This window comes from Opisthocomus hoazin, chromosome 7, assembly GCF_030867145.1.
Source record: "Opisthocomus hoazin isolate bOpiHoa1 chromosome 7, bOpiHoa1.hap1, whole genome shotgun sequence".
Taxonomy (NCBI): domain Eukaryota; kingdom Metazoa; phylum Chordata; class Aves; order Opisthocomiformes; family Opisthocomidae; genus Opisthocomus; species Opisthocomus hoazin.
This window is the reverse complement of record NC_134420.1, coordinates 22,993,518-23,017,968: the sequence shown is the minus strand read 5'-3', so window position 1 is coordinate 23,017,968 and position 24,451 is coordinate 22,993,518. Positions and strand designations below refer to the sequence as shown.

Sequence of the window (24,451 nt, the reverse complement as noted above, 5' to 3'; positions counted from 1 at the left end):
AGAAATCCTCTTCTGCCTCTAAGGGTACGCAGCTCACGTTTAGAGAGCCGGTCCGGGGGTGGGCAGTGACTCACTGGTGTCTAGGGCTCCTGTCTTAAAATATAATTCGCGCGTCTAGGTCTGGGTTTTCATAGGTGCGAACTGTTTTCTTTCATCGCTGGCGCTGATCTTACAGTGTTTGCAAATGCAAATTCATGTGTGCACCCTGCTCTGCCTCAGAATAAGGCCGTCTCTTCTCACGATGTGCTGTCTGCCTGGCGTGGAGTTGGGCAGAGCATGGGATGAAGGCTTGAAGTTTTCTGAAAAAGAAATTACTCAAAAAGGGAAGCTTCTCTTTGCTCCTGAAATGTACTCTGAAAAAAAAAAAAAAAAAGTGCTGTGCCCAGAACCACGGGGCCACTTCGCTGTCCTCGTCAGAAACTCCCACCCGGAGCATGGGACTTGTGCGGGCTGACCTCCCCCCGCAGGGCTGTGCTTCCCTGCCTTCTCCCCCTCTCCAGCCGTGCGGGTGGTGCTCTGTGGCGGTGTACGTAGAATTTCTCCCGCGAGCGTTATGGGCTGCGTGTGTGGCAGTCAGGCACAGGGTCAGGTTTTGACTTCATTACGGCGTGTTTGTCACTGGCGTCAAAAGTTTGCTTGCACCGACTTCGCGGGCGGGTGTCGAGTGCGCTGCAGCAAAGAGCCGGAGGGCTCTTCCAGCCTGGAGAGTTTTCGAATGTTACTTGACCTGTCTCCGTGCTGCCGAGACCGCCTTGATAACAAATGGATCAATACCTCCCTGTTTGTGTAGAGGTGTCTTAAGTGCTACTGTCGTCTGCTGGCAGCTCTGACAAAGCAATTATTACTGCAGGAGTGGTGGGTTTTACATGTGCTGAGCATTAGCCACCGTCAGGTCACCCTGGCTTTTAAGGAAAGCAGCAAATGTCACTTATTACAGTGGCACTGACTCGGTCCTCTCCAGTTAAGGGACTGTTAATAATTCCATTATCAAGCTGCTACTTTCTGGGACATCTGGTGCTTCCTACAGAAACAGTGGCTTAACTTTCTGTAAGAGTATATAGCTAGTGACACCTGCCACTGTAGCCAGAGTGTCCCCTCTCATCTTCTCTGCATCAGTTAAGCCCACGGCATGCTCGTTACAGGCCCGGTATTGTCATTTTTAGTGATTGACACTAGTAAAAATAAAAATCAGCAACAAAGTAAAATCAAGGCTCTAGAGAAAATGGGATTGTAGCGTCTCAGTGAGTTTGTTTCTTCTTTCATCATCTCGTCTCCCCCTCCTCCCCCCAGTACAATCCTTGTTTATTTTTCCATCTTGCCTGTTGATTCCGTAAAATCCTTCCCTGCCTCCCTCTTCAACTTGAGAAGGGCAACAGGTCTCGCACCCGTGTCCGTGCTCACCATACTCGGCACTAGCTGCTCGGAGGAGAGGAAAAAGCTGGAGACGGCAGCGTGAGGAAGGTGGCCACAGCAGGTCTCCACCAGCCTGGTGACGTGCGAGTCCTGTCACCACCTCCTACCCCGCCAGCTAGTCCTTGCTTTGTAGTCCCAGCAGGGGTTTGCAGGGAGGAAGGGACGCCTGGCTTTATCCTACCGTCTCCCGCGGTACGGGAGGAGAAGGAAAGCTCTGCTTTGCTGAAGGAGTGTGGCTTCACTGGTGGTAGAGGAGCACTGGTTGGGTTATTCTCAGCAGTGCTCAAGGGCTTTTCAGTAACGTTTTGGAGCAGCCCCTGGGCTCCTCTAGCTTTCGCTGAGGCCTCTGTGACCAGCGGGGTTCACAAAAGAGGAAAAACAGTGGTGTGCCACTTCTTTTTACACCCTCCTTATATCCTCTCCTTTCCCCATCAAGCTTGATCCAGCCAAGGTGTTGGACTGGGGGTGCATAGAGTGGTGGCCCTTCTGATCCTCGTAATTGCCCGTGGCAGGTAATTAACAACACAAGGGTACTGGTAATGAGGGAAAAAATAAATGTTGACATTACAGCCAGTTTATTCTGCTGCAAGTTGTTAATTAAGAAAAAGTCTGCTGCTTTGTGTCAGCCCTGCCCTTAAGAAAAAAGGACTGTGCTCCTGCAAGTGTCGCACTCCCACTTACCCTGTGACAGCAGATGGAGTTGAAGTTCCTTTGACCATCGGCTTCTTGCCATGTGAGCTGCTTGTAATGAAACCAGCAGCAGTATTTGCTCACAGATCCACCTGTAGCTCCCAGCGCTACTCCGAATGCAGGAAGCCTATGCAAGCTGTTAGATACCTTCTAAACGAAATGCTGTGCTTGCGTTGCAGGTGTGCCGATGCTATCTGTACAACCCAAAGGGAAGCAGAAGGGCTGTGCTGGCTGCAACCGCAAGATCAAGGACCGGTACCTGCTGAAGGCTCTGGATAAGTACTGGCATGAAGACTGTCTGAAGTGCGCCTGCTGTGACTGTCGTCTTGGAGAGGTTGGATCAACTCTTTACACAAAAGCAAATCTCATTCTTTGCCGCAGAGATTACCTGAGGTAAACAGAGGAACGTACTGTGGGCTCTTCCCAAAGCCTCTCGCTGTGCTGTCAGCTGTTTGTCTTTCTAAACCTCTGCTATGAAAACATGTACTTGTGCATGGTCAGCCCTGGCCAGAAGAGGTTGGAGTTTCTTCCTCTGTCTAAGCACGGCTTTTTATTTGCACTTAACATATTTTGTAGTCAGGGAGGTGGCATCCTGTTTTTAGGTCAAGGTAGAAGGAGGGCAGCATGACTTAACTCTTTATTATTATGAATGAGCAAGAAGAGTGCTTGCAGAGAAAATTATGAAAAGATGGTTGATTCTTCTTGCATATCTTTGATGTTACACTCCTGCGTATTGACTGAGACCCAACCAAACCTTTACCTTTTCTTTTTCAGTGATAGCTGTTAGATATACTTCTAGTGCTTTTATTGAGTAAGGTTCCTCCCAAGGGGCTCTTGTCTCTTCCCTAAGTAAACAGAGCAAAACACTCCAAAATTACAGATCAACTTTAAAAAATTTCTCTTCATGAGGAAGCCTGCAGAGACCATCACTAACTCTGAGTTAGGACTACCCTGTCATTGTGTGTTTGCAATACATAACAACATGTGGGATTTTTTTGTCTGGTGTGTATGTGGGTTTTGTACAAAATACTTTATATAAACACAAGTTAATTTTAATATGACAGCAGGCCTAATGCAAACATTCTTACGAGGGTCACACTGCAAAACACCCCAAGTTTTGCTTTGTTTTTCCTTTGGAAGAATGTACTCCAGCTAATGTATGTGTTTCCTTTTTTTTCCTAAAGCACTGATAGCATTTCCTATGCAACCTCAACCTGCAAACACATCTGAAACAAAACAAAACCAACATGCTGTTTTAAGACAGGGAGGTAAAATGCCATCTAACCCTGTGGTGTCCAGAGGCTGGCTAGATTAGTCTCAATAATCAGATGCTTCATGTGTTTCAATGTAAAACATATTCCTGAAAATCTTTAGTAAATATTTTCTTGGTAAACTTAAACAAGTTTCTCCTTGTAAAGATAAGAACTTAAGCACTGAGCCGAATAGAAGAAAAGCTGCCATATGGGAGCTGCCACCTTGCCTTTCAGGCAGGCAGCGTACAAGAGCCCATGTGAGGATTTTTGCTCCTGTTTGAGCTGAAACTCTCCACGGCACACATGAAATGTCTCAGCTGAAATTCTGCCACACAGGCAGCAGCTGCAGGTCACACTGGGTTGGGTGGCGTGCGTCCCCAAAACATGAGTGAGGAGGACCCTGGGTAAGGGTGGAACACATCTGAAGGGGGAAAGACAGGACAAGCAGCCTTTGGAAAGGTGGAAGGGGTGTGATGAGAAAAGAGTTAACTGTCTTCACTATCATGAAATAATTTTTGTACTTTGTCTTAAGTCTGAGTATTTACTAATGTCACAAGTCACTTGCTCTAAAAGTATCCTTAACCCTGTTCTGCTAAGCTGAACAAACTGAGATCCAGAACGTTCTTTAACACCCAGATTTCTAACACCAAATTAGCATTTTCATTCTTCACTGACCCTCCTTCACTTCAGCTGTACTCTTTCTGTGTTGTGGACATAATTCTGATGTGTCAGTGAAGAATATAACATCTCTTGATCTTCCCTTGTCAAGTATTGCATCATTTCTTTTGATTGTAGTATCACAGTTGGGTTGTGCTAATCACAAGGACCCCAAAACCTTTCAGGAGAGCTTCTTCCAGGAATAGTCTTCCTTCCAGAAAGTGTAGGCTGCATTAGTTTCTGGAGTGTTTCTTTATACTTGGTTGTATTAAAACACGTATCTTGTTTGCATCCAGCTTGCTGGCCCAGGTCTCTACATCAGTCATTCTCCTCTTCGTTATTTATCACTTCTCTAGACTTTGTGGTTTGTGCACTTGATAAAGTGTTGTGTGTGTTTGTTGTTATTTTTTGTGTTTTTTTTTAATCTGACCTGAAAGATAGCTGTTCAGTGTTACTCTACGTGTTGCAGAACCATACTAGAAATACTTAGCTGGGCAGTGATTCTCATTACATTTGCTGTTTGAGACCTGTGAGCTACCCCATGTTTTGTCCATTTAATGAGCACTGTATTGATTTTGGTTTGTTCTAGTTTCATAACAAAAATAACGTGTGGCATCAAATCAGACAAGTTAAAGTGCCGAAGGAGAGCAGTATTGATGCTGTTAAACTTACAAGAACGTTTTTATCGCTGCAGTTGTAGAGCATTTCTTTCTTTCCTTGGTTTATCCTAAGAATGCTTCTTTGAAGTGCAAAAGTTTACTCTGTGGTCTTCTCGTTGGCCCCCCGATGGCACGACTTTCTGGAGCACACCAGAGGTGTGTGCTAGAGATGGGAAAGAAGCCACGAGTTGCAAACCCCAGGAAACAGCCCACGTCCCGTCTTTGAGAAGAAAGGACAATTTGTGACATGAAACATGGAAGGCAACAGTTGGGGCCAGTGTTTGACCGTGTCCGCGCAGCCGCTGTCACAGCAGCAGTTCAGCATGGTCACTGAAGCAAACTTGTTCTGTGCCTGAGAGGGGTCTCGTAGCCCCTCTGCCTCCATTTGCTGGGTTAGAATAACCCCCGGCCCACCAAGGGGGGAGTCTTGCTATCTCTGCAGCATGGTTCAGTTGTGAAGAGAAGTCTTACATGGCCCAGTAAAACAGGGCCAGACAATCTCCATGCTAAAGAAATTGTAGGTATTTTGAGTAAAAATGGGGGGCATCTGCCTGTATTGCAGTAGGGTACCGAACACTTTGGCTGCACCGTCTCCTCTAGGTCTCTGGCTAGGCTTGACCTCCTCGGCTATGTATGCATACATTATGCTACTAGTTAATTTTGGGGGGCAACAGGGGGTTACTACCTCCTACTTCCCTATCTGAATTCAGTCCATTTCAGTAGCTTTGACCACTAGAAATATTTCTTACTTTTTTTTTATTGGGAAGAACAATATAATTGTCATAACCCACGAAATTTAGCCAGCTTTACAGCTGTGAAGTTTTGTGTTCTCACTTATTTCTCATTTATACTGTTTTTTGGGGGGAATTCTGTCGCATTCCTGTGTTCTGTTCTTCTGATGCTAAGGAACCATTTCAGGGTTCTAGGACAGGAATAAGGGCATTGCTATGCAGTCTCATATTTTATTGAGGTTTAAAGCAATTCTTTTTACTTCAAAACATCTTCTGTTGCCTTCTACACATAATATTCGTTCTCTCTCAATTTTAACTATTAGTTCTATTAATAGAAGGAACTAAATTTGCCACCACTGTCTTCTCTACTGTCTGTTCGCTCCTGATATTTTGAATTTTTCTTCTTGGAGAATTACCCATTCTCATCATTATATGATTCCTTCCCTTTAGTAGTTCTAGAGCCTCTATCCCTGTCTTTTTTTTTTTCCTTGTTCAACAACTTGCAGTATTTGTTCTACTAGTCAAATTTTAGCAGAATACGTTCTGAAAAATAAGTTTTCATACTTCACACTGTACTCACACCACAAAGGGAGTACTTCATCCAGAGGGCAGTCAAAGGATTTTATTCTTGGCCACTTCCTCTATATGCCTTTGAAGAAGAACAGGGTGAATATTGCACTGATATTTAGTAGGTCAACCATCATGTGAAAAATTAAAAGCTAGACTGATTTTGTGCCCATGAATGTAAATATGCTTATCTTTTATATCTGAAGTCCAAAAGGAATGTTGCTGCATAGTGACCAGGAGAAAAAAAATGGTGCTTCATAATCTCTTTATAGACCAATGTTTCTTTGAATTTGCCTGAGAGCCAGGTGTGTAGTTTGTTGCCTGATGAGAGATGTTCTTTCCCCTCCCCTTGCGCAGTCACCATCCACGAGCCTGCAGCAGGCTTGTTCCTGCCTGGGGCCGCATGGACCCAGCCATTACTACCCAGCACCAGGCTCCCGCTTGCCTGATCGCTGCGGAGGCAGCAGTGGATAGGTGCTTACCTACAGACAGAAGGGACTCCTGGAATGTTCTGGGTGGCTTAGGACTTCAGCTGAAGTGGTGGTTAGTTTGCAGTCTGGGCCCCTGCTTGTGCCACCCCTCCTGTGGGCTGGTGTCGTTGGGCCGCTGAGGGGACCAGGGACAGGGATGAACTTCGGGACTTGTGTCATCGGCGCTGGCTCTGCCCGAGTGTCGGCAGCGCGGTGGGCTGCCGGCTGCGTGCGCTGGTCCTCGGCGGGGTTTGAAAAGAAATCTTTCAGAGGTGTTTCAGGAGCTGCTAGCAGACCATAGCCTGATCATTTGTTTCAAAGGATAAACTGTCGTCATTGCTTGTGAAGGAACATTTGTTAACCTTCACATTTCATAAAACACTTTCTTGCTCATTTTTTAATCATGAAAGATGAAATTGGATCTCGAGCTGTTATCCTTGCGGTATCACCTCAGTCTCCAGCTGTGTCTAGCTGTATCTTTCGATACATTTCGTCTGAGCAAATAGATTTACCATTTGTTTCATAATCACAGTTCCAGCATTCCTACTTCTAATTATTTTTGATAAGCAAACGCTATTGAAGAAAGTGCTTCTAGGACAGAGCAGCTTAGCGTGCAGCTTGGATGGCTCCGCGCAGCCCCCACACAGCAATCTCTGTTTGTTCCTAGGCGTAATTAAACATTCACCAAGCTCCAGTTCACAGGGACGGTTTGGGTGTTGCATCAGGATTTTCTGGGAGGAACTGACAACTTAAATTTCACTGTGAAGTGCTGATGAAGAACGTGACTTTTCCTTTTGAGTCGGCATGGTGCACTGCACGCGAGCAGAGGCGAGTCAGGCTCGCTTAGACAGGAGCAGAACTGTCGCTTCTACGTGTTTGATATGCTGGTGTTGGGAAAGTTTTTCATCATTTAAACCAATTATGGCTTTAATTAGACTCCAAGGAAAAGCTCAAAACCCACATGTAAAAATGATGGCGAATCGGTAAGAGGAAAGGGATTTCCGGGAAGCCCTGGTGCTGGTCTCAGTGGATTTCATGGAAGTTTCGCTGGTGTTTCGACTGGTGCTGCAGCCTGGGCACGGCATCGGTGGCCCTGGCAGGCGACGCAGCCCCGTCCGAGCCATCCTGGCAGGACCGCCATCCCTCAGCGCTGTCGGTGTCACCGAGGCATGAGCCTCTGCCCTGAGCAGCTCCTTGTCCAGACGCGTCAGCTGCCCGCTGCCGGGGTTTCCACTTGCTGGATACTGGTTTTTGCTCTGCTCTGAATGCCCCGGCGGGTTCGTTCTGTCAGCAGGTCACTTTGGGAGCACTTTAGGTGAAGTGTTCTGTACGGCAAATGTGCGGAGTTTAATTTTGCTGTGGGATATGAAAAGGGGTCTTGCACAAACACGGGCGCCCTGCTCTCTGACACAGGGAGATGCAGGCAAATACCCTCCTTCTGGTGGGCTTCCCCAGGTCGGTAACAAAGGCCCTGAGCCAAACGATTAAACGGCAGTTAGACATGTAAGCACAAGTCTTCGGGAACTGAGGAGTGCATGCCGCAACTAGCAGAATTGAAGTTAATCTACCAGAGACATCACTAATACCCTGGCTGTGGCTTCAGCCTGCAGAAGCTGCAACACCTTGGAAGCAGCAAGAGGAGTCTTTGGGATTTTTTTCCTGCCAGAGGATCGCAGCAGCCTGCGTGCATGGACACACCGAGAGCATGCCCTGTCTGCTTTTCAAGGGACATGTTTAGCGTGGGGAGGACAGGTATAAATGCAGTGTAAATGGTGTGTGCTCAGAGCCTAAAAATGTTGCTAAATTGAAGTGCTGTTCTTGCATCGCAACAGGGAGCGTCTTGCATGCTACGTAGGATACCCTCACTTCTACACTTGGTATCTATACAGATTAAGGAGGATTAATTAGGCTTAATATACAACGTGTCTTGGCAACATTGCTGTGCTTTGTGATGTTGAAGCACAATTTTTTTTTCTCCATAGTAGCTGGTCCACAAGTTTCTCATAGCCCATGCCTTTCTGGCTAAACAAGCAATGCTTGGTTTGTTCATTTGCTCCCCCCTCCAGCCTTTTTTTTGCCTTCTCCACAACCTCCCAGTGAGGAGGAAAGCTTATGGGGAATAATTCTGCCTAGCTGTGGCATACTGGCATGCCTCTAGCACTTTCAGCCTTGCAGTTTTCTGACTGCTGTTTTTAAACTCCCCTAAGAGGACGCTGTTGCACGTGTGTTCAGCAGTGCCAGAGACAGCCGAGATGGGTTTGAAGGTCAGTGGCTTCAGTTATACCGTGAGAAAAGCTGGGGCGGGGAAGGAGGACTTGGACTTCTCCTACCTGCTAAGAGTCCAGCGCCACTGTAAATATCCACTGAAAATACAGAAGGAGAGGCCAAAGGAGTAAAAATAAGTGAACACTCAGATGCGTTCTTCAACTGAAAACAGATGCCCTTGAACAACCTTGAAGTTTATCCCCAGTAATCTCTGAACTAGTACGGTCACTTGACCAGAGGGCTTTTTTGTACCGCACTGGTTCAACTCCTGCTGCTATTCTGTCCATGAATGTCAAACCCTTTGGCATGCAAGATGTAAATTCTTTGGGATTGGACTTGAAGGCTTCATGAGAAGACAACTTGACCAACTTCATTACTATCAAAATGCATTTCCTTTCAGCTGACAGGACTTCCCACTGCAGCACTGACAACGGTGTCCTGGCAAGGAGGGTGCACCAGCCTGTATGTATTTACCATGCTGAAATGCCTATCACTAAGGCTTTCTCTGAAGATTACACAAAGGCTGACTACAGGGAAGTTGGGAACCTCGAGTCTGAAGTTGCTTTTAAGCTTATTCTTCTTATCTTCTTAAGTGGTGTTCAGACTTTCCCTGCAATTATTGGCATATTCAGTACTTCGGTCAATTCAGACTTGTAGCTCAGCATATTTCTAATATCCACAGATATGAAAAATATTGATTGCAAGCTGTTAAGAGCTGTCCTCACTGGAAGTAGTTGTTGGTTTGTTTCAAATGGTAGGGGCAAAACCTTTTCTTTTCATGATGATGAGTTTCAGGTACATAAAGCAAGTCTTATTCTACAGCAGGTCCTGGTGGGGCTAGGAAATAGACGGCAGCGGGCATTTAGGTAAAGTGTACAGGAAAACCTATGTCATCTGCTAGCTGAAGAGGTTATAAGCATGGGGTTTGGTAGCTCTTCAAAAACTTCTATATCCAGATAATATGGATATACAAATATATGGAGAAATATGTAGCTGTACACAATATCTAGAAATGTAGATATTTTTCTGTAGAGAAGTGTTTAGTCCTCTTTCAACTCATAATTCTTTCAGTGTTGACAAAGCCTCATGTTTTGGGGAATGATCAGACTCAACTCAGTGTTTAAGTTTGAACTTGTTCTTGTGTTGTTTAAAAAAAAGTCCCGCTGACACTCCCAACCTATCCTTTCTGTACCAGTCAGAACCAGGCTAGAGAGAGGAGAAGAAATGGGAGCTCTGTCCTTGTAGACAATGACTAAAACAGATTGTTGTTTCTAGTGGTGACAGAAATAGGCAATCAGGTTCTCAGTTTAGCCACCCTGCAAATTTTGGTCCGAGAAGGAAAAATCTGTTAAAAGGTGCTAAACTTAATGTGTTCATATGAGAAGTTTCTTACAGTTTTCCCTACAGTAAGGACTCTCTGCCATTCTTTTCTCCCCCAAAATGTGCAGGGCGCGCTGTGGCTTTGCTATAGTTTGAATTAACTTCAGGTGTATTCACGGAGCTGGTGAGATCTGGATCATCATGCAGAAGGCTACTTTTTAGCCCAAACAAGACTATATGAAAAGCATCCATCAACAGTTGCCTACCGCTTCCAGGAGTGCTCCCTTCTTTTCCCGTTAATTCATTTGCATTCACTGCTGCTCCTGTATGCCAATTAGCTTTAATTTTTACTATACACACTGACATCAATGGCCAATGAGAACAGCGCATAGCGGGATTTTTAGTGGGCCTGTAAACTACAGAAAATTGTCCTTGGACAAACTCCTGCTTTTAGACTGGCTGACAACAATAGACATGGTTAAGTTCAGGCTAAGAGCCATTAAACATAATTACTACCACAGGGTAAAAGTTTAATTGTGCTAAATTTTAAATCTGCATAGTCTATGCTTATTTACAAGCTGGCTAGGTCTTCCTGTTGCATAAGGGGGAATAAATCTGTGCTTAAAAATTGTTGCCTTTTAACTTCAAAGGGAGATGATAAAAAATGGGTTTTTTTGGAAGAAGCAAAACAGCTCCAAACTGAAACCTTTCTGTATTCCCAGCTTCTTTTATGCCAGTGGCTCCAAGCTGGTGAGTAGATGCTGAGCATCTTCTGGTAGATTTTTCTAATGCACTTCAACTTTGTGTGTGTGTATGTGTGAGAGAGTGTTGCATCTGTTATGAAAGTGCCTAGGGGACAGAATGCAGATCAATTTGTTCATGTGGGGTTATTTTAAATTTAACCACAGATGGGGCTTGGGGTGGAAGATTTTCCTCCTGTTCCTTGTCTTCTCTCCCTCCTCCAGTAATGTTAAGCTCTCCACTTCAGAAAGTTGCAGCTCAAGTAGGTGTCAGAGGTGGCAGGTTTTTTATGAGCAAACAAAAAAGGCAAGAGTCTGTGTTCATTTTGCTTTTTCTTCCAGCAGATTAAAAAAAAAAATAATCATATTCGCTGAGCTACAAGTTACAGCGTATTTTTAGAAGCATGGTGAATATACAGGGCTCTAAATCACTCCCTGAAAAGAAGATTAAAATTAGGATGTGCCAGAATAAGTGTGAAATGTTCATCTGTTGGGAAAGGGAGGGTATGGAGGACTGTGAAACTTGATAGAAGGGAAAAAGATTAGCACGCTGACTAGCTGGAAGCTACGTTTATGTAGACATTAGAAGGCAACACGATTTCAGCTGGACAGAACATAAGCTTCAGATCTTATGCAAACAGTCAAAGCTGTTTAACAATTGGTTTACCCCCAAAACCCCTGAAAGGAGACAGGTGAATACGATGCCAAATACATTTTTCATGTTTCTTAAGCTAACTGTTTAAATAGTTAAGTGAACATCTGTCCAAATTTCCCCATCATTTCCATTTAGAAAAGTCTCCCATTTGAAGGCTGAAGAAAAGCGCCTGCTTAACAATGCAAATGGTGCTGTCTGGGGCCCCTTTATTTTGTTTAATCTAGATTGAGCTCCACACAACTGTGATGCTAATGAATAATGGATATTTTATACTTGTGCATGTAGCAGTGCTGGGCACAGAGCAAATCTAGGATTAACCTCCCAGTTTCCCTGCCTAATGTATTGGACTCATTTTTTGAGTTTGCTGTGACTTGGGTACTCTAAAAGCGGATGCCTGGTTTTACGGAAAATGGCAAAACCCCGGCGAAGGCTGTCAGGTTTTGCTGTGCCCAAGTGAGGTAGCGCAGAAAGGCGCAGCTAGGGTGGGAGAGGGGGGGATGTCTGTTTTAATGACTTGATTTGCGAGCGGGTGCTGAATGAGAGCCAGGGCGTTGCAGGGTGGAGACCTGCGCGCTTTTCAGTGCCGCATTTTTTCAGTCCGGTCTGCTGGCGTTAGGCAGCCTCCCCTGCCTGCCTGAGCCCGAGCAAGCCGGAGTCAGCTTGCAGGCAGAAAGGGGCTGCTCCGTTAGCAATTACGTGGTCTGAGTTTGCCAGTGCAAACTATATAGCTGGGATTTTACTCTGACTTTCAGCCCTCGTAGGTTGGAGTCGTAGGGGAAGGAATTTTGGTATCCCTTTGCAATTTTTCTGTCCTGCGCAAGTGTTTCTGTTTGGTTTGTGTTGTTTAACTTTCAGGGAAAACATAGTGCTTCGTAGGAAATCTTGGGGTTTTCCAGCCGGGCTTAATGAAAGACCACTGATACCACTTCTAACGAAAAATAAGGGTAGCCTTTTTTCATAGCTGAAGAGCAAGCTGACTGTGGTAGCACAGCGCTGTGTGAGGGTGGGAGAGTTGTTTGGAGGTTTCTGTAGCGTCGCTGGGTGTTTTAATTCACAATTACTGACCAGTAATAATTAATATTGATTAGCTTGGCAAATTGCAGGTTTAGAAATTGGTTATAGATTTTCCTGATGCTTCTCATCTGCCTGTTGTGGAATCGGCCAGAACCAATGGCTTGAAACAAACGGCGAGCCCAAATCCATCTGCGGGCAGTGACGCGTTGCACGCGCAGAGCTAACGGTCAGCAGGAACCGTACGCCTGGAGGCTCGTCGCCCCAAGAACACGATCCTTATCGTCCCCTAAGCAAAGTGACTAACCACATGCGTGTTGACCACAGTCTCGGGTGAAATTTGGTTTTGTCGGCCTGTTGATTTGTGCCCCAGCTGGTTGGTGCAGCTTCAACGTCATGCGCAGGGGTCTACGGGGACATCTTGGAGAAGGGGTCAGGGGAAGGATGCTGCGGCCATAGTTGAGTCCCCTGGTGGGAGCTGTAACAGCAGCAGACATCTGGGGAGACAGATAGTGAAAGCCAAGATGAAAATGGCACCACTTCCAGTGCTGAAGGGCTGTCCTGATGGACCGAGGAGCTGGAGTGGAACGGCTGAGCATGCCGTTGGGGCCTCGGTGGAAGGGTTTAGCTGGCTCCTGGGGGGGACATGGAGATGGGAGGAAGGGGGCACAGCCAGGGAAGAGGGCTTGCTCTCTGAGATGCCTTGCAAAATGATGCTGCGCTCATCGCCAGGGAAATTGTGCTTTTTTCGCTTTAAACAGTGGGTAAGTGAGGTTCTTCCTGAGCTACGCTATAGCGTTGCCTGCCAGGCTGGCAAAGTTTGCAGGTCTTCTGTGTCTTGCTGCGAGAGGCTGCCAGCCTGTCCCTCCATTAGGCTGCGGCCAAGCGGAGGAGGATGGGGGGCAAGCATGTGCGGAGGAGGACGGGCGGCTCCCAGCACCTACCCCAGTGCTGCTGAGAGGCAGATAGCTTTTGACTGAAATTTTGTGAGCCCCAAAATAGTGCTCTAAGTGTTTAATGCTTTTCTTCATTAGACAGCAAATTAGCCCTAGGCTCACAAACCAAATGAAGTTTCATCTCGACAATCGGAGCCTGCTCACCAGGCAGTTTTATCCCAAGTTCCCGCACACTGGTTGGTCAGCAAAATGGAGACTGCAACTTCTATTTATTGGTGCAATACAGTATTTGATACTGCTAATTACACTTAATTAGTCCTTCCACCATTTAATTAAAATGGCTTCTAATGATTGTGCTTCTTTGGCAGGCTCTTTGGTACCACCGGGAATTGTGCTGCCTGCAGTAAACTGATCCCTGCCTTTGAGATGGTGATGAGGGCCAGAGATAATGTTTACCATTTGGACTGCTTTGCCTGTCAGCTCTGCAACCAGCGGTGAGGACACAGTTATTATACACACAAACACAAACTAGTTCATACTTTTGCCCGCAAAATCAGTGAAATGTTTGATCCATGCTACCAGTCTGGGCTCACAGCCTGCTGGCGTGGCTCGGGCTGGTCTGTTAGGCTGACCTGGGTTATGCCCGTACGTACCTGTAGCCCCTTTGCCGCAAATCCCCTTGGAGCTGGTGGGAGTTGGGGGGGCCAGGGGGGGCACACAGACTGCAGATCTGGCCACGGTTGTACGCAGCACAGCTGCTGCTGAATAAAACAAACCGCTTCAGCGTCCTTTCAGGATCTACCCTCTTCGCAGAGCACAGACGATGGAGAATGGACATCCTCTGGCAAACTAATGTTATTTTGCTTTAAATTGGGTTTCTCAAAATTTGAGATAGCAAAGAAGAAGGAGATAAAGAAGGGACAGGAGGCAGAAAAATACTCTAGATAAGCCCTTTCTAACACTAGGAACAAATCTCTTTAGTAGTTGTGTATTTAATAGGGGATCTTGTTAGTGTAATTTTGAGTGGAGCTTGCGTATTTCTACTGGGTTTTACCCAGCGGAAAATGCACATCAAGGAGTATAATAAAGGGTCATGCACAAAGTTTCCACTTGGGCTACCTGTAGCCAGCTGAATTTGAGACGGCTATGAAAAATGTTCCCAGTACCCTGTTTGTTGGTCATTGTAGGCAGAATGGAGGCCCACAGAACCAGACATGATACAGTGTCGCCTTCTGATGCATCCATCTATCCTTGTCCAAGACAGGCCTGAAAGTGCTTGTTATTACTCCTGGTTTAGTCAGGCTGCAGTGACTGTCCAGAGCCCAAGGGCTGTGCTGGGGTTCCTGTTCTGGACTTGGGGCTGTGTTTCCCGAAGATGAAACTAGGAGGCAATACTTCATCCTGGGTGAAGGTGTGAGAGAGATGACAAAACTCGTGGGAAGATGGAGAATCAAATTCTGTAAAAGTCAAGCTAAAAGCCTGACTTAAAAATTCATCACTCGCCCTAGAACAGAAGTCACAGTGGGATCTGTAATGAAGTAGCCGTACACAGTGTGTGTATGTGGATGCCAGCCCTTGCCACCGTTCCCACTAAGGACACCGTGCAAACTGGGGTCTGATTCTCCTTCCATGCCCTCTGACAGCAGCTTAGCTCGTAGCGATGAGTGAGGTTGCGGGTGGTTGGTGCCAGAGCATGGAAGAGGAGAATGGGGCGAGTGGTTTGTAGCTCAGGAGGCTCTACTCAACCAGGTTACTGAAGGCGGCGGCGGTGTTTGTTGGAGGTAGAAAACTCGTATTAATATTGGTGGTGGCAGGGCCGAGGCGGCAGTGACATCTAGTGGCTCCCGGCCTTGGGATCCCTTCCAGAAGCCACGCTAAATCTTTCGTTTGCCCAGTCTTGTTTTGCCGCTCTCAAATGTGCTCCCGCAGCAGCCATGATTCCCTGTCGGCGGCGTGTGACCGTTTGCCACGTTAACTCGTTCCCTCCCCGAGGTGGTCTCTCTTCACAGAGCTGAAATTGCTGGCTGGTTGTGGGGTTCGGCTCCAGGCTCAGAAGCGTTGCAGGGTGCTGCCGGGCTCAGCCCTCGGCCTGCTGATGAGAGAGGGCTGCTCCCAGATGCCACGCTGCTGCTAGGGCTGGAGCATCTCAAACGTCCCTCCGGGCAGAGGCAGGCCGTGGCTCTGGGCTGTGCACGCAGGAGTGCAGGCTTGGCCTTGGAGCCTGCAGGATGAGTATTTGTCATCAAAACCCTACTTTACCCTAGCAGCTTTCACGGAAAAGCCTAGTACCGCCTAGCTTTTGTTTTCAGGAATTTATTTTAAATTGCACCCTTTATTACAAAGGCTTCAAAGCACCTCTCTCTCTCTTTCTCTCTTCCGTCTGCAATTGCCAACACTGTTACTGCACTCAGTGCAAAGTGTGGTCCTGCTCTGCCCTTAAACTAACCTCCACGCACTGTCAGTGCCTGGCAGGAAGGCACAGGTAATCCCTCCCGCTCTGGCGAAGCTGCGCTTTGATGCATAAGGGGTTTGCCCAGTTTGGGGGGAGCTGAGTTCTTCTGGAAGACGGGCTGAGTAGATAGGGTAGAGCTACGTGTAGACCGTTATTTTTGGCTGAGATCAGAAGGCTGCAAACTTTTATGACTTAGCCTCTAGAGATTTTGGCCCGAAAGGGCACAGTGGAAGTGCTCCTGTAACAAACAGCGTTGGAAGCTGAACCGAAAACAGTGAGCTTAAGTAACCCTAAAGTCAAAATTGCGGAGGTGGGGCTCAAAACTAGTTCTGAATTGGAAACCCCACCTGAAGCCCTACCTCATTCTCCAGCTGTGAAAAGATTTGATTACAAAGACCTTTCTCCAGTTCTCTTCCAGCTTACTTGCCTTTCTATAGCTAGACTGTATCTATGTGCTGAGTGTTAAATCCATCAGAGCAAAATCTCTTAATATTTTTGCCGAGCGTGCAGTGTTTTCACTAGCTTTGTGTCCAAAACACCAAGTTTGCAGCAAGTCCTACACTGCTACTCAGCCTGCTGTGCTTTAAACTGTTACAAGGTCGAGATCGCTTCTCACAGTACTGAATAAAAGTTGGTCACCGCTGGAACTGGCTAATAGATCGGTGTTACAAGGGTTGCAGGAAATCCAGCTGCTTGTGTGGCCATTATCTAAAACGTGGTTTCGCTCAGAAGCAAATCCCTCTGTAGAAATGGCAGGGTAGGTTCAGCGCCTGTTTCTCGCCGCTCCCAGCTGGGGCTCGATCAGCCAGATGGGGTCTGCTCTGGGCGTGGGGGCTGGCAGCGCGGCCCCACGTCCTGCTCTGAAGGGAGCTGCGGGCTGGGACGCGTGAAACTGGGTCTGAAGCTGCCCCGTTAAATCCTCAGTCTCTAGTTGCGATGCATCAGCTGGAGAGATCCCAGTTTACTGCTGGGTTTGCAGGACTGGCAGGCAGAAATAGTCGCCTTTCCAGTGATTCAAGCCCTTCACCGAGAACTTCACAGGGTCTCAGGGTAACCCTGCTGTGCATTTTAGTTCCTATGCACTCATATGCACACACCCCACCCCCAGCTCCCGAGTCCTCCGACTCCTCCTTTGGCTCCTCTAGACCCAAGGCAGGTTTGGCAGGAGACAGCTGTTAGTGATGCTGGTGGCAAGGGTAATTTTTGCGTTTCTGTTCCTGGAGACTTACATTGTAGTGAAGGTAAGGAGGAATAGCAAAATGCAAGCAGCTGTGCCTGTTATTCATAGCGAGTAAACCTACTGATGGGGAAGGTGGTGTTAAGGAGAATGTGTGCAGTACAGTTTTTAGCATAAAAGCTGTTAATTTAAATTGAGATTAATTTTTAGCTTTTTAATACACAAAAAAGGTTGAATTTCAGAACCAGTAAAGCATGTGCTACAGAGGGGAGAAGATGGAAGTTCTCCAGTGAAATCATATAAAGTGAAAACCAGTGCCCAGTTCTCTCTTTACTGACTTGGCAAATTAGTCAGCTTGTTAGCAGGTGTCCAGTTGGAGAAAACTTGTGCCCATGTTGGACCTATAAAGGAATTCTAAAATGATCAGTCCTGTTCTTGTAGCAGAAAATGTTCGGTTTTATGGAGATGCTGTACCCAAAGCTGCCCGTGTTACAAATCTAGAAAGCATTTTAGACAAGGACTATGCAATGTCCCTGCCAAAGCTCCTGCCTGGGAGCCGAGGAAATGGGCATGCAATGTCTGCTGAGTCTCCTGAGGATGGTGTCATCTCCATCGATCTTCCTTCAAAGCCCAGTACATATTTGGCCTTGCCAGAGGCGGGTACCTACCCGTTCCTCCTCGGATCAGAGCCCCTTTCAGCACAGGGGCCAGGGTGCCTCTCTGCTTTAGGGTCTGTGCTCTGGTCTGTCGTTGCCCTGCTACTGTGATGGGCAAAAAACAGCCCCTGAATTGGGTGCAAAGAGCATTATTTGTTATCTTAAGAACTAAAGATTAGCTTCTGAGTCTTGAGCAAGCAGGCACGGCAAAAAAGCTATTGGCTGTCAATTCACACTTCTCGGATCTTATATGTGGAACTTTTTTGACCTTAATGGTCAAATAAAATTGTTAAATATCACAAGCCTCTCTGTCAACTTCAATACAAACAGAACAATTTACATGGTATATAGAGAGCAGTGCCCTTCGCTCAATGAAGATAAAGGTTAGGAGTCCAGCCACCAGGAAATTTCTATTTATTGTTCCGCACTGTACACAAGGGGGTGAGGAAGGACTTAATAGCCAGTCCTTGCCTGGAAATTAGTGTAAATAGTGCCTCGCCCAAGGGAACCGTGGAAATGTGGATACCAGCAAAAACTTCAAATAGTCTCCGTGCAATATCGCCTGCTTGATTTCCCGGTTGTAGGGCCGACGTCTCCCGTCTGCGGGGATGAATCCCTCCACTGCTCCTGGCCTCCTCCCGCCGCTGGCATGGGACCCGGCAGAGACTGGGGCCGGCTCCCCGAGCCGCTCCGAACAACATGGCCTGGACGCTGGGCACCGCCGTGCCGGGCAAAGGGACAGCCAACCCCGGGGCGTGTGCGGGCACGGGGAGCAGGGGGAGAAGCACGCGGGCTTTCCCCGGGGTCCCACTCCGCTGGCAGAGCTGCGGATCCCTCTCGGGTCCCCAGAGTCGCCGTCGGACCCAAATGACCTCAGATTCCGCCTGTGCTAACCTCTGTTGATACTTACACCCATCCATTCTTCTTATCTTCCAGGTTCTGTGTGGGAGACAAGTTTTTCCTGAAGAACAACATGATCTTGTGTCAGATGGACTATGAGGAAGGGCAGCTGAACGGGAGCTTCGAGTCCCAGGTTCAATAACAAACCCTGCTTCGCTGAAGCACTGTGGGATGGGCGCTCGGCCGCGCGAGCAGCGAGGGTGCCTGTCAGCTTGCCTGCAATATTTTTTTAATTCTTGGTCCAGAGAGGACTATATACATTGTAGTACTTTTCCCCCCCAACACAAAGCAGTTACAATTTTAGATGTACAGTTGTGCCTGCTTAGCTGAGCACTGCATTGCCTGTATGTTTGTGAGTTTTTGGGGTCTGGGGGAGGGCTCTGTACAGTCTGTTTTCTGTATATAAACTGGAACATTTATTTTATGAAAAATGTAATGCAATTTTATTACTGGTGTGAATTAAAAATTATGAATGTTTCCTGGTCATCCTCGCTGTGGTTTGTTCCCCAAGTGGCAGAAGCCTGTATTACCTGTGCTTGAGGCTGAGCAGAGTGTTGGAAATAAGTACGCAGATCCCTGGAAAATGCAGGAATAAAAGCAGAGGCGGGAGTCCACGGACACAAACCAGGGGAAGAAACGCTGCCACGGAGTTAGACCTCTCGGCTTGAACCGTGCGGAGACTTGTGCCCACAGCCCTGCTGCGCTGTACGGTGGGGAGCAAGGAGCTGTGGGCGGGTGATGGCCGGGAGCCGTCGGTCTTGCTGGCCGGGTCTCACCAAGGCTGCGGCGCAGCACTGAGAGGTGTCTGACTTGTCACCTCTGTGCGTTTAGACAGGGCATTTCCACGGGCCGGAGTGCTTGTTGGCTGGCTGATACGGTGTCTCCGGTCTGGGCTGCGAGGAACAGGCTCCCTCCAGCCCTGCCAGCAGGTGCCCAGGCATTGATCAGAATATTCCTTTCAAGGCTACGACAGGCAGCGGGGCTTTCCTGTGAGGGGTCTCTTGTCCAGGTCCCAGCTGCTGCGAGAGCTGATGGCAGGTTTCGAACACGACCGGGCGCTGATGCAGCATCCCTTCTCGCAGCCCTTTTTGCTTACTCTTTGCCAGGTGCTTTGACCTCCCACGTAACGAAAGCGATCGTGTTGGAAGCATCTCCCACAGAAAAGCTCTGAGCTGTGTTCCCGCGGCGGCGCTTTGTGCGATGATTTTCCAGGTTACGCAATTCACGCGTGACCCACTGGACCGCACCAAACACATTTCTTTGTATGGTGAGCGTCACTTTGATACCGTGCTCCAGCAGCTGTAAAGGATGGCTGCAATTCTGTTTATTTTGTTGTCTTGCTTTTTCTTAGATTTATCCCCCTTTCCTCTAATAAACAGACTCCGAGTGCTTTTTTTTCCATTGGGACTTCATCGGTTACTGGTCCTGGGCTGCGTGGGTGTTCTCTGAATTGCAAACGCCGCATGCAGTGCAGCTTGGTGCTGCTCTGCCCGTGGCGTATGAGATGCTTTTATGTGCATCTATATCGAATAACGGCTAAACAGAAACCACCAGACACTTTGTATGCTTCAAAATGTTACCTGTCAGCTGAAGCTACCTCAGACGAGGATTGATTGAGTGATTTTTCTTCATAAACAGATGTTTTGGGTTGGGAGACCCGTTATAAAATGTGTGGCCCCATCCCCCTTTTATTCCTGTAAAAATGGAATAGCAATTAAAATGCCGCCTATAGCCACCTACAGATAGGTGGTGTTTTAATTGCTATTCCATTTTAGTGCCTTTTGGGGCTGCAGGGGGGTTTGTCTTTTGAGAAACTGTAGAGTTGATGCTCTTTCTGTAGAGGCTATTGGAGGTGGCCACAGTGGGGCTACTGAAGGAGCAGCTTGTTGCCCAAACGTTTTTATTCCTGGCTGTGAAATGGGCTGCCGGACAGTCGCTGCCCCTGCCTGTGCTCGAGAGCGATGGCTGCCGCCTGGCCGTCGGTTTGCTGCAAGTCAGCCGCACAATGCGGCACGCAGGCGCTGTCCCACGGGGAGGGTGGGAGCAGTAAAGCCAAACAAAACCCAAAACTCCTCACTAAACAAGCTGGGGGGATTATTCAGATTTAGTGCAGATTCTGGAGGAGAGTTTTGGTACAAGTTTAAAAATGAGGCCCCTTGGAGAATAGTACTTAAACCAACGAGAAAGCATTTTTTTCTTGGCTTAGGGGGTCTCCTTACTTCAGAAGGAAGGGGGGGTGAAAAGTGTAACTTTTCAGAGCTGCTTGGCTAATGGTAGCTCATGGCTCTGCGGCTGCCAGATCTCTCACGCATCATCGGAAAAGCCACAGAACTGTCACCTCGGAGGCAGAAGCATGCAAGAGGGTTACTTGTCCAGGAAATCCCACTCTGCTGTTGGATGAGTAAAAATGGTGCTTGGCTGGTGTGAGCCGTGTCTTGCTGCGTACCTGAGTTCCCACGCTGGCTCTGCAGGGAAGCCGCATCCGAGCTGGGCCCGTCTGGATGTGTCTGCAGATGGGGGGGGGGGGTTGGTGGCAATGCAGCAGGATAAGTTGGCAAACCCAGCAGAATGATGGAGCAGAAGATAGCCCAGGAACTTGGAGGAAAAAAATGGGTGATGAACTGGTAAATTGGACAAAATAACCAGTAAGTTGGAACAGCTGTGGTAAGGCCTAGTCTCGGTAGCTGCCATCTATCTGGTACTGGCAGCACGGCTGTGGTGTGGAGGAAGCCTGGAGCCGAGGATGAAGCACGGTTCGCAACGTCAGCTGAGAGCAGGTAGCACGCGTGGGAGCAGGCAGAGCTGCAGCAGTCACAGGGGATGCTACCAGAACAACATGGGTCTCTCGTCCTGGGGAGGGGTAAACACCAGGGTGGTGTGTTACAAGAGACTGAACCCCTGTGAAGAGCAGGGCAGGGGGTTCAGTTAGACCCCGGGCCGTGACTCACGTGCGATGGCATCTCCTTGCCTCCCTGTGCTTGCCCTTCCTGCGAAGCACAGGCAGTGCGTCCCCGGCGGAGTGCAGGGGCTTCATGTCTGATTGGGAACCCTCTTGATTTGTCACCATGGCTATAGGTCCGATTCCTGACTCCTAAGAGGAATTTCACAACGCTGTTTCATGCAAAAGCCCCGGCTGGTGCCTGGGTGGGTGAGAGGAAAGCCTGGGACAGGGCATGGCTTCTTGCTGTTGAATGGGGTGTGGCATATGTCCAGTTGCCTTATATTTAAAAACAGATTATACAAGGGAGAAATTGTGCAGCATCTATATCTCTCTTTTCCATGTCCGTACAGTGGACAAGGCCCACCTACCACAGCCCATGCTCCGGGGAGCGTTGGAAATGAGATTTCTTTAAAAATAGAAATCCCAGGAGGACAATGCAATCATGAATTTTTTTGTCTGAACACTGCAAATTTGCTTAATAGAAACAAGTGCTGGAGTGCAGACCTGCTGTTGAATAATCACTTGCACTCTGCAGAGCAGAGCACAGAAACCTTTTGATGGTGCTAGAGTCATCACTTGGCATAAATATTCATTCAAGGAATCGGAGCAGAGTAAATGGCATTTTAGACTGTAATCATTTAGTATTAGCAGATAGCCTTTTTACTGCTGAAGATCACCACTGCTTAATCAGTTTAGTGACCACTGGTATACAGTGTGACATTTAAGCCTGTGCCTCAGTCCTCGTGTCGAGGACACGGCTGACCCCTCTGCCCAAGTCTCCGTCGTTCCCACAGTCAGCCCAACCGCCACCAGCAGATGCCAAATGCACACAACTGGTTTTAACTTCTGAATTTTCTGCCATTTGCCTCTTATCTTAGATCAAAGTGGTATTTTAAGTTCATACTACAAATGTTAAAATCTAGGATCTTTTCTCCTTTTTTTTTTTTTTGTAGTCAGGGCTAATGGCTGATCACAGCGCACTCTGATTTTGATATTAAAAACAAGCCAGTATTTAAAGGCAATCAAAATCTCAAGCTTCTTCTCCATTCGTCTTTAATGCTGGTGTAATTGCTGCACAGATTCTGGCTCTTCCTCCACTCTTAATTTTTTCTTTTTTCCTCGGTGCGTGCCTCCGCCTTTCCGAGGGATGTTGTACTTCCCTGAGCAGCATTAGCGCTACTGAGCACTCCGCCATCGACAATCCGGCTCGCCCGATTTCAGATCCTGCCAAACAAGTTAATCTAATATTAACAGCGGTTTGTTACCTCGCTGTTAGCTTAATTTACTTTACAAGAAATGCTATATTTGCATCCCTCTGTCATTGGCTTGCGAACCGTCCTTCCCAGTGCCAGAAGGGACGGCTCACGCTCTTTGGCGTGAGTCTCTGGGTGCGGGGTGGCCGCGCGGAGGAGGGGGCCGTCACCCCAACCCGGCATTTCTGCACATTGCCCGGGGGGGATGCGGGGAGTTGGACGGAGGATTTCGAAAGCTGTAGAGCAGGTCCTGGAAATGCAATATTCACAACAGCACAAACACCACCACTCCTCTTCCAGTAATATAGCTGAGTCGTAGACAGTAGTTCTCCCTGGTGGCAAACACATACAGTAAATGTCTTTAGCATGGAAATCAGCAGACATATGGGCACAGCGGCAGACGTTTGCAACACCAACAGGTTCCTCAGGCTTTTAGGGGGTGCTCCCGTTTCAGGGCTCGCCAAGGTCTCTCCGCCACCTCACTTCCACATTGCTGGGGTGTGGAGGAGGGAACTGCGAGCAAAGCCCTCTGAGCACTTCCTCAAAAGCTGCTTCCCTGACCGACCCAGCTGCCCGCCCTGGGCCGCTCACAGCCGGGAAGGCTTTTCTCCAGCAGCGACACGGAGCCGGCCGGCTGCGGGGCTGGGAGGGGTGGTGGGACAGGGCTGGGGATGCCCCATGGTGGCAGTGGCTGACACGGGTGACTTGCTGCCCGGGGCTGGTCCCCCCTAGGTTAAGGGATGTGGTGCTGCTGGAGATAGAGATGGCTTTTGCCAGTGTTAGTTTCTGGCTTAATTCTTGATTAGCTCACTACGTGCCCGTCCCTGTTTATGGGACACTGGCTTTCCAGCTGCTCTGGCGATCGCAGCCTTCCGTTGTACCGGCCGGCAAGCGGCAGCCTGCTGTAGGCGACCCTGCTTCGGCAGGGGGGTTGGACTAGATGACCCACAGAGGTCCCTTCCAACCCCGAACATTCTGTGATTCTGTCGTTCTGTCATTCTGTGAAGTGGGGGATCAGCTGCGGACGAAAGTACAGAATATTGTTAGATTATTGTGAGCAACTGGAGGGCAAGTGCCCTAAACTGAGGTCAATTTTGCCACAAAGGCACTCTGAAACATCTCAGAAGTAATATAAATATTAGCACATATAAATATAAGTAATATTAATACAAATGTATCCCATTGACAACAGCCCCACAGCTTTGAGGCCAGAGTGGGCTCCCGCGGCCACTCCAGCAAAACCTCCCTGGCCAAGGATTCAGGCAGCAGGGCAGATCTGAGCTGCTGCTGCATCGCTTGTCTGATGTCCCTCCCGATTCCCAGCCCTCCCTCTGCCTCAGGCCTGAAAACGAGCTCTCCCCAGGGTGTTTGCCTAGGCGAGCAGCTGAGCACCAAAGCTGGGGTCTCCCTCGTCAGTGCCCGGTGCCCAGTGCCAGATCTGTTCCCACCTCTGCCTGGAGCACCGGTAGCTCAACATGTCAGGACAAACACTGCTGAGCAGGCAAACGGGTCGGTTGCAGGAAAAGGAGCGTGCACACGTGGAACGGTTGGGCTTGTGGAAATCTGCAGGCCATCGGAGTTGCCCCCCTGGGCCACGGCAGAGCCCCACGATCCCTTTCTGCCCGGGCAGGGGTGGCAGGAGGAGCGGGTGGTGACTCCAGGTGCTGCAGAGGGGCTCTCCCAAACTTCGCAGGCTTTGCTGCCGCTGGCTGTCTGCGGGCAGGTGTACGGACAGACAGACAGAC

At 48.2% G+C, this 24,451-nt stretch overlaps 1 protein-coding gene across 7 annotated transcripts in view; it reads left to right on the top strand.

Annotated features, from left to right (window-relative positions):
- Nucleotides 1-18,990, top strand: part of LMO1 (LIM domain only 1) — a 71,501-nt gene extending 52,511 nt beyond the window's left edge. For all 7 annotated transcript variants that reach the window (XM_075425829.1, XM_075425828.1, XM_075425830.1 and 4 more), the window contains 3 exons: nt 2,283-2,496; nt 13,696-13,821; nt 18,549-18,990. In XM_075425829.1, the coding sequence (XP_075281944.1) occupies nt 2,283-2,496; nt 13,696-13,821; nt 18,549-18,654 (446 nt within the window). In that variant the 3' untranslated portion in view covers nt 18,655-18,990. The remainder of the gene's footprint in view (nt 1-2,282; nt 2,497-13,695; nt 13,822-18,548) is intronic.
- Nucleotides 18,991-24,451: the final 5,461 nt, after the last annotated feature.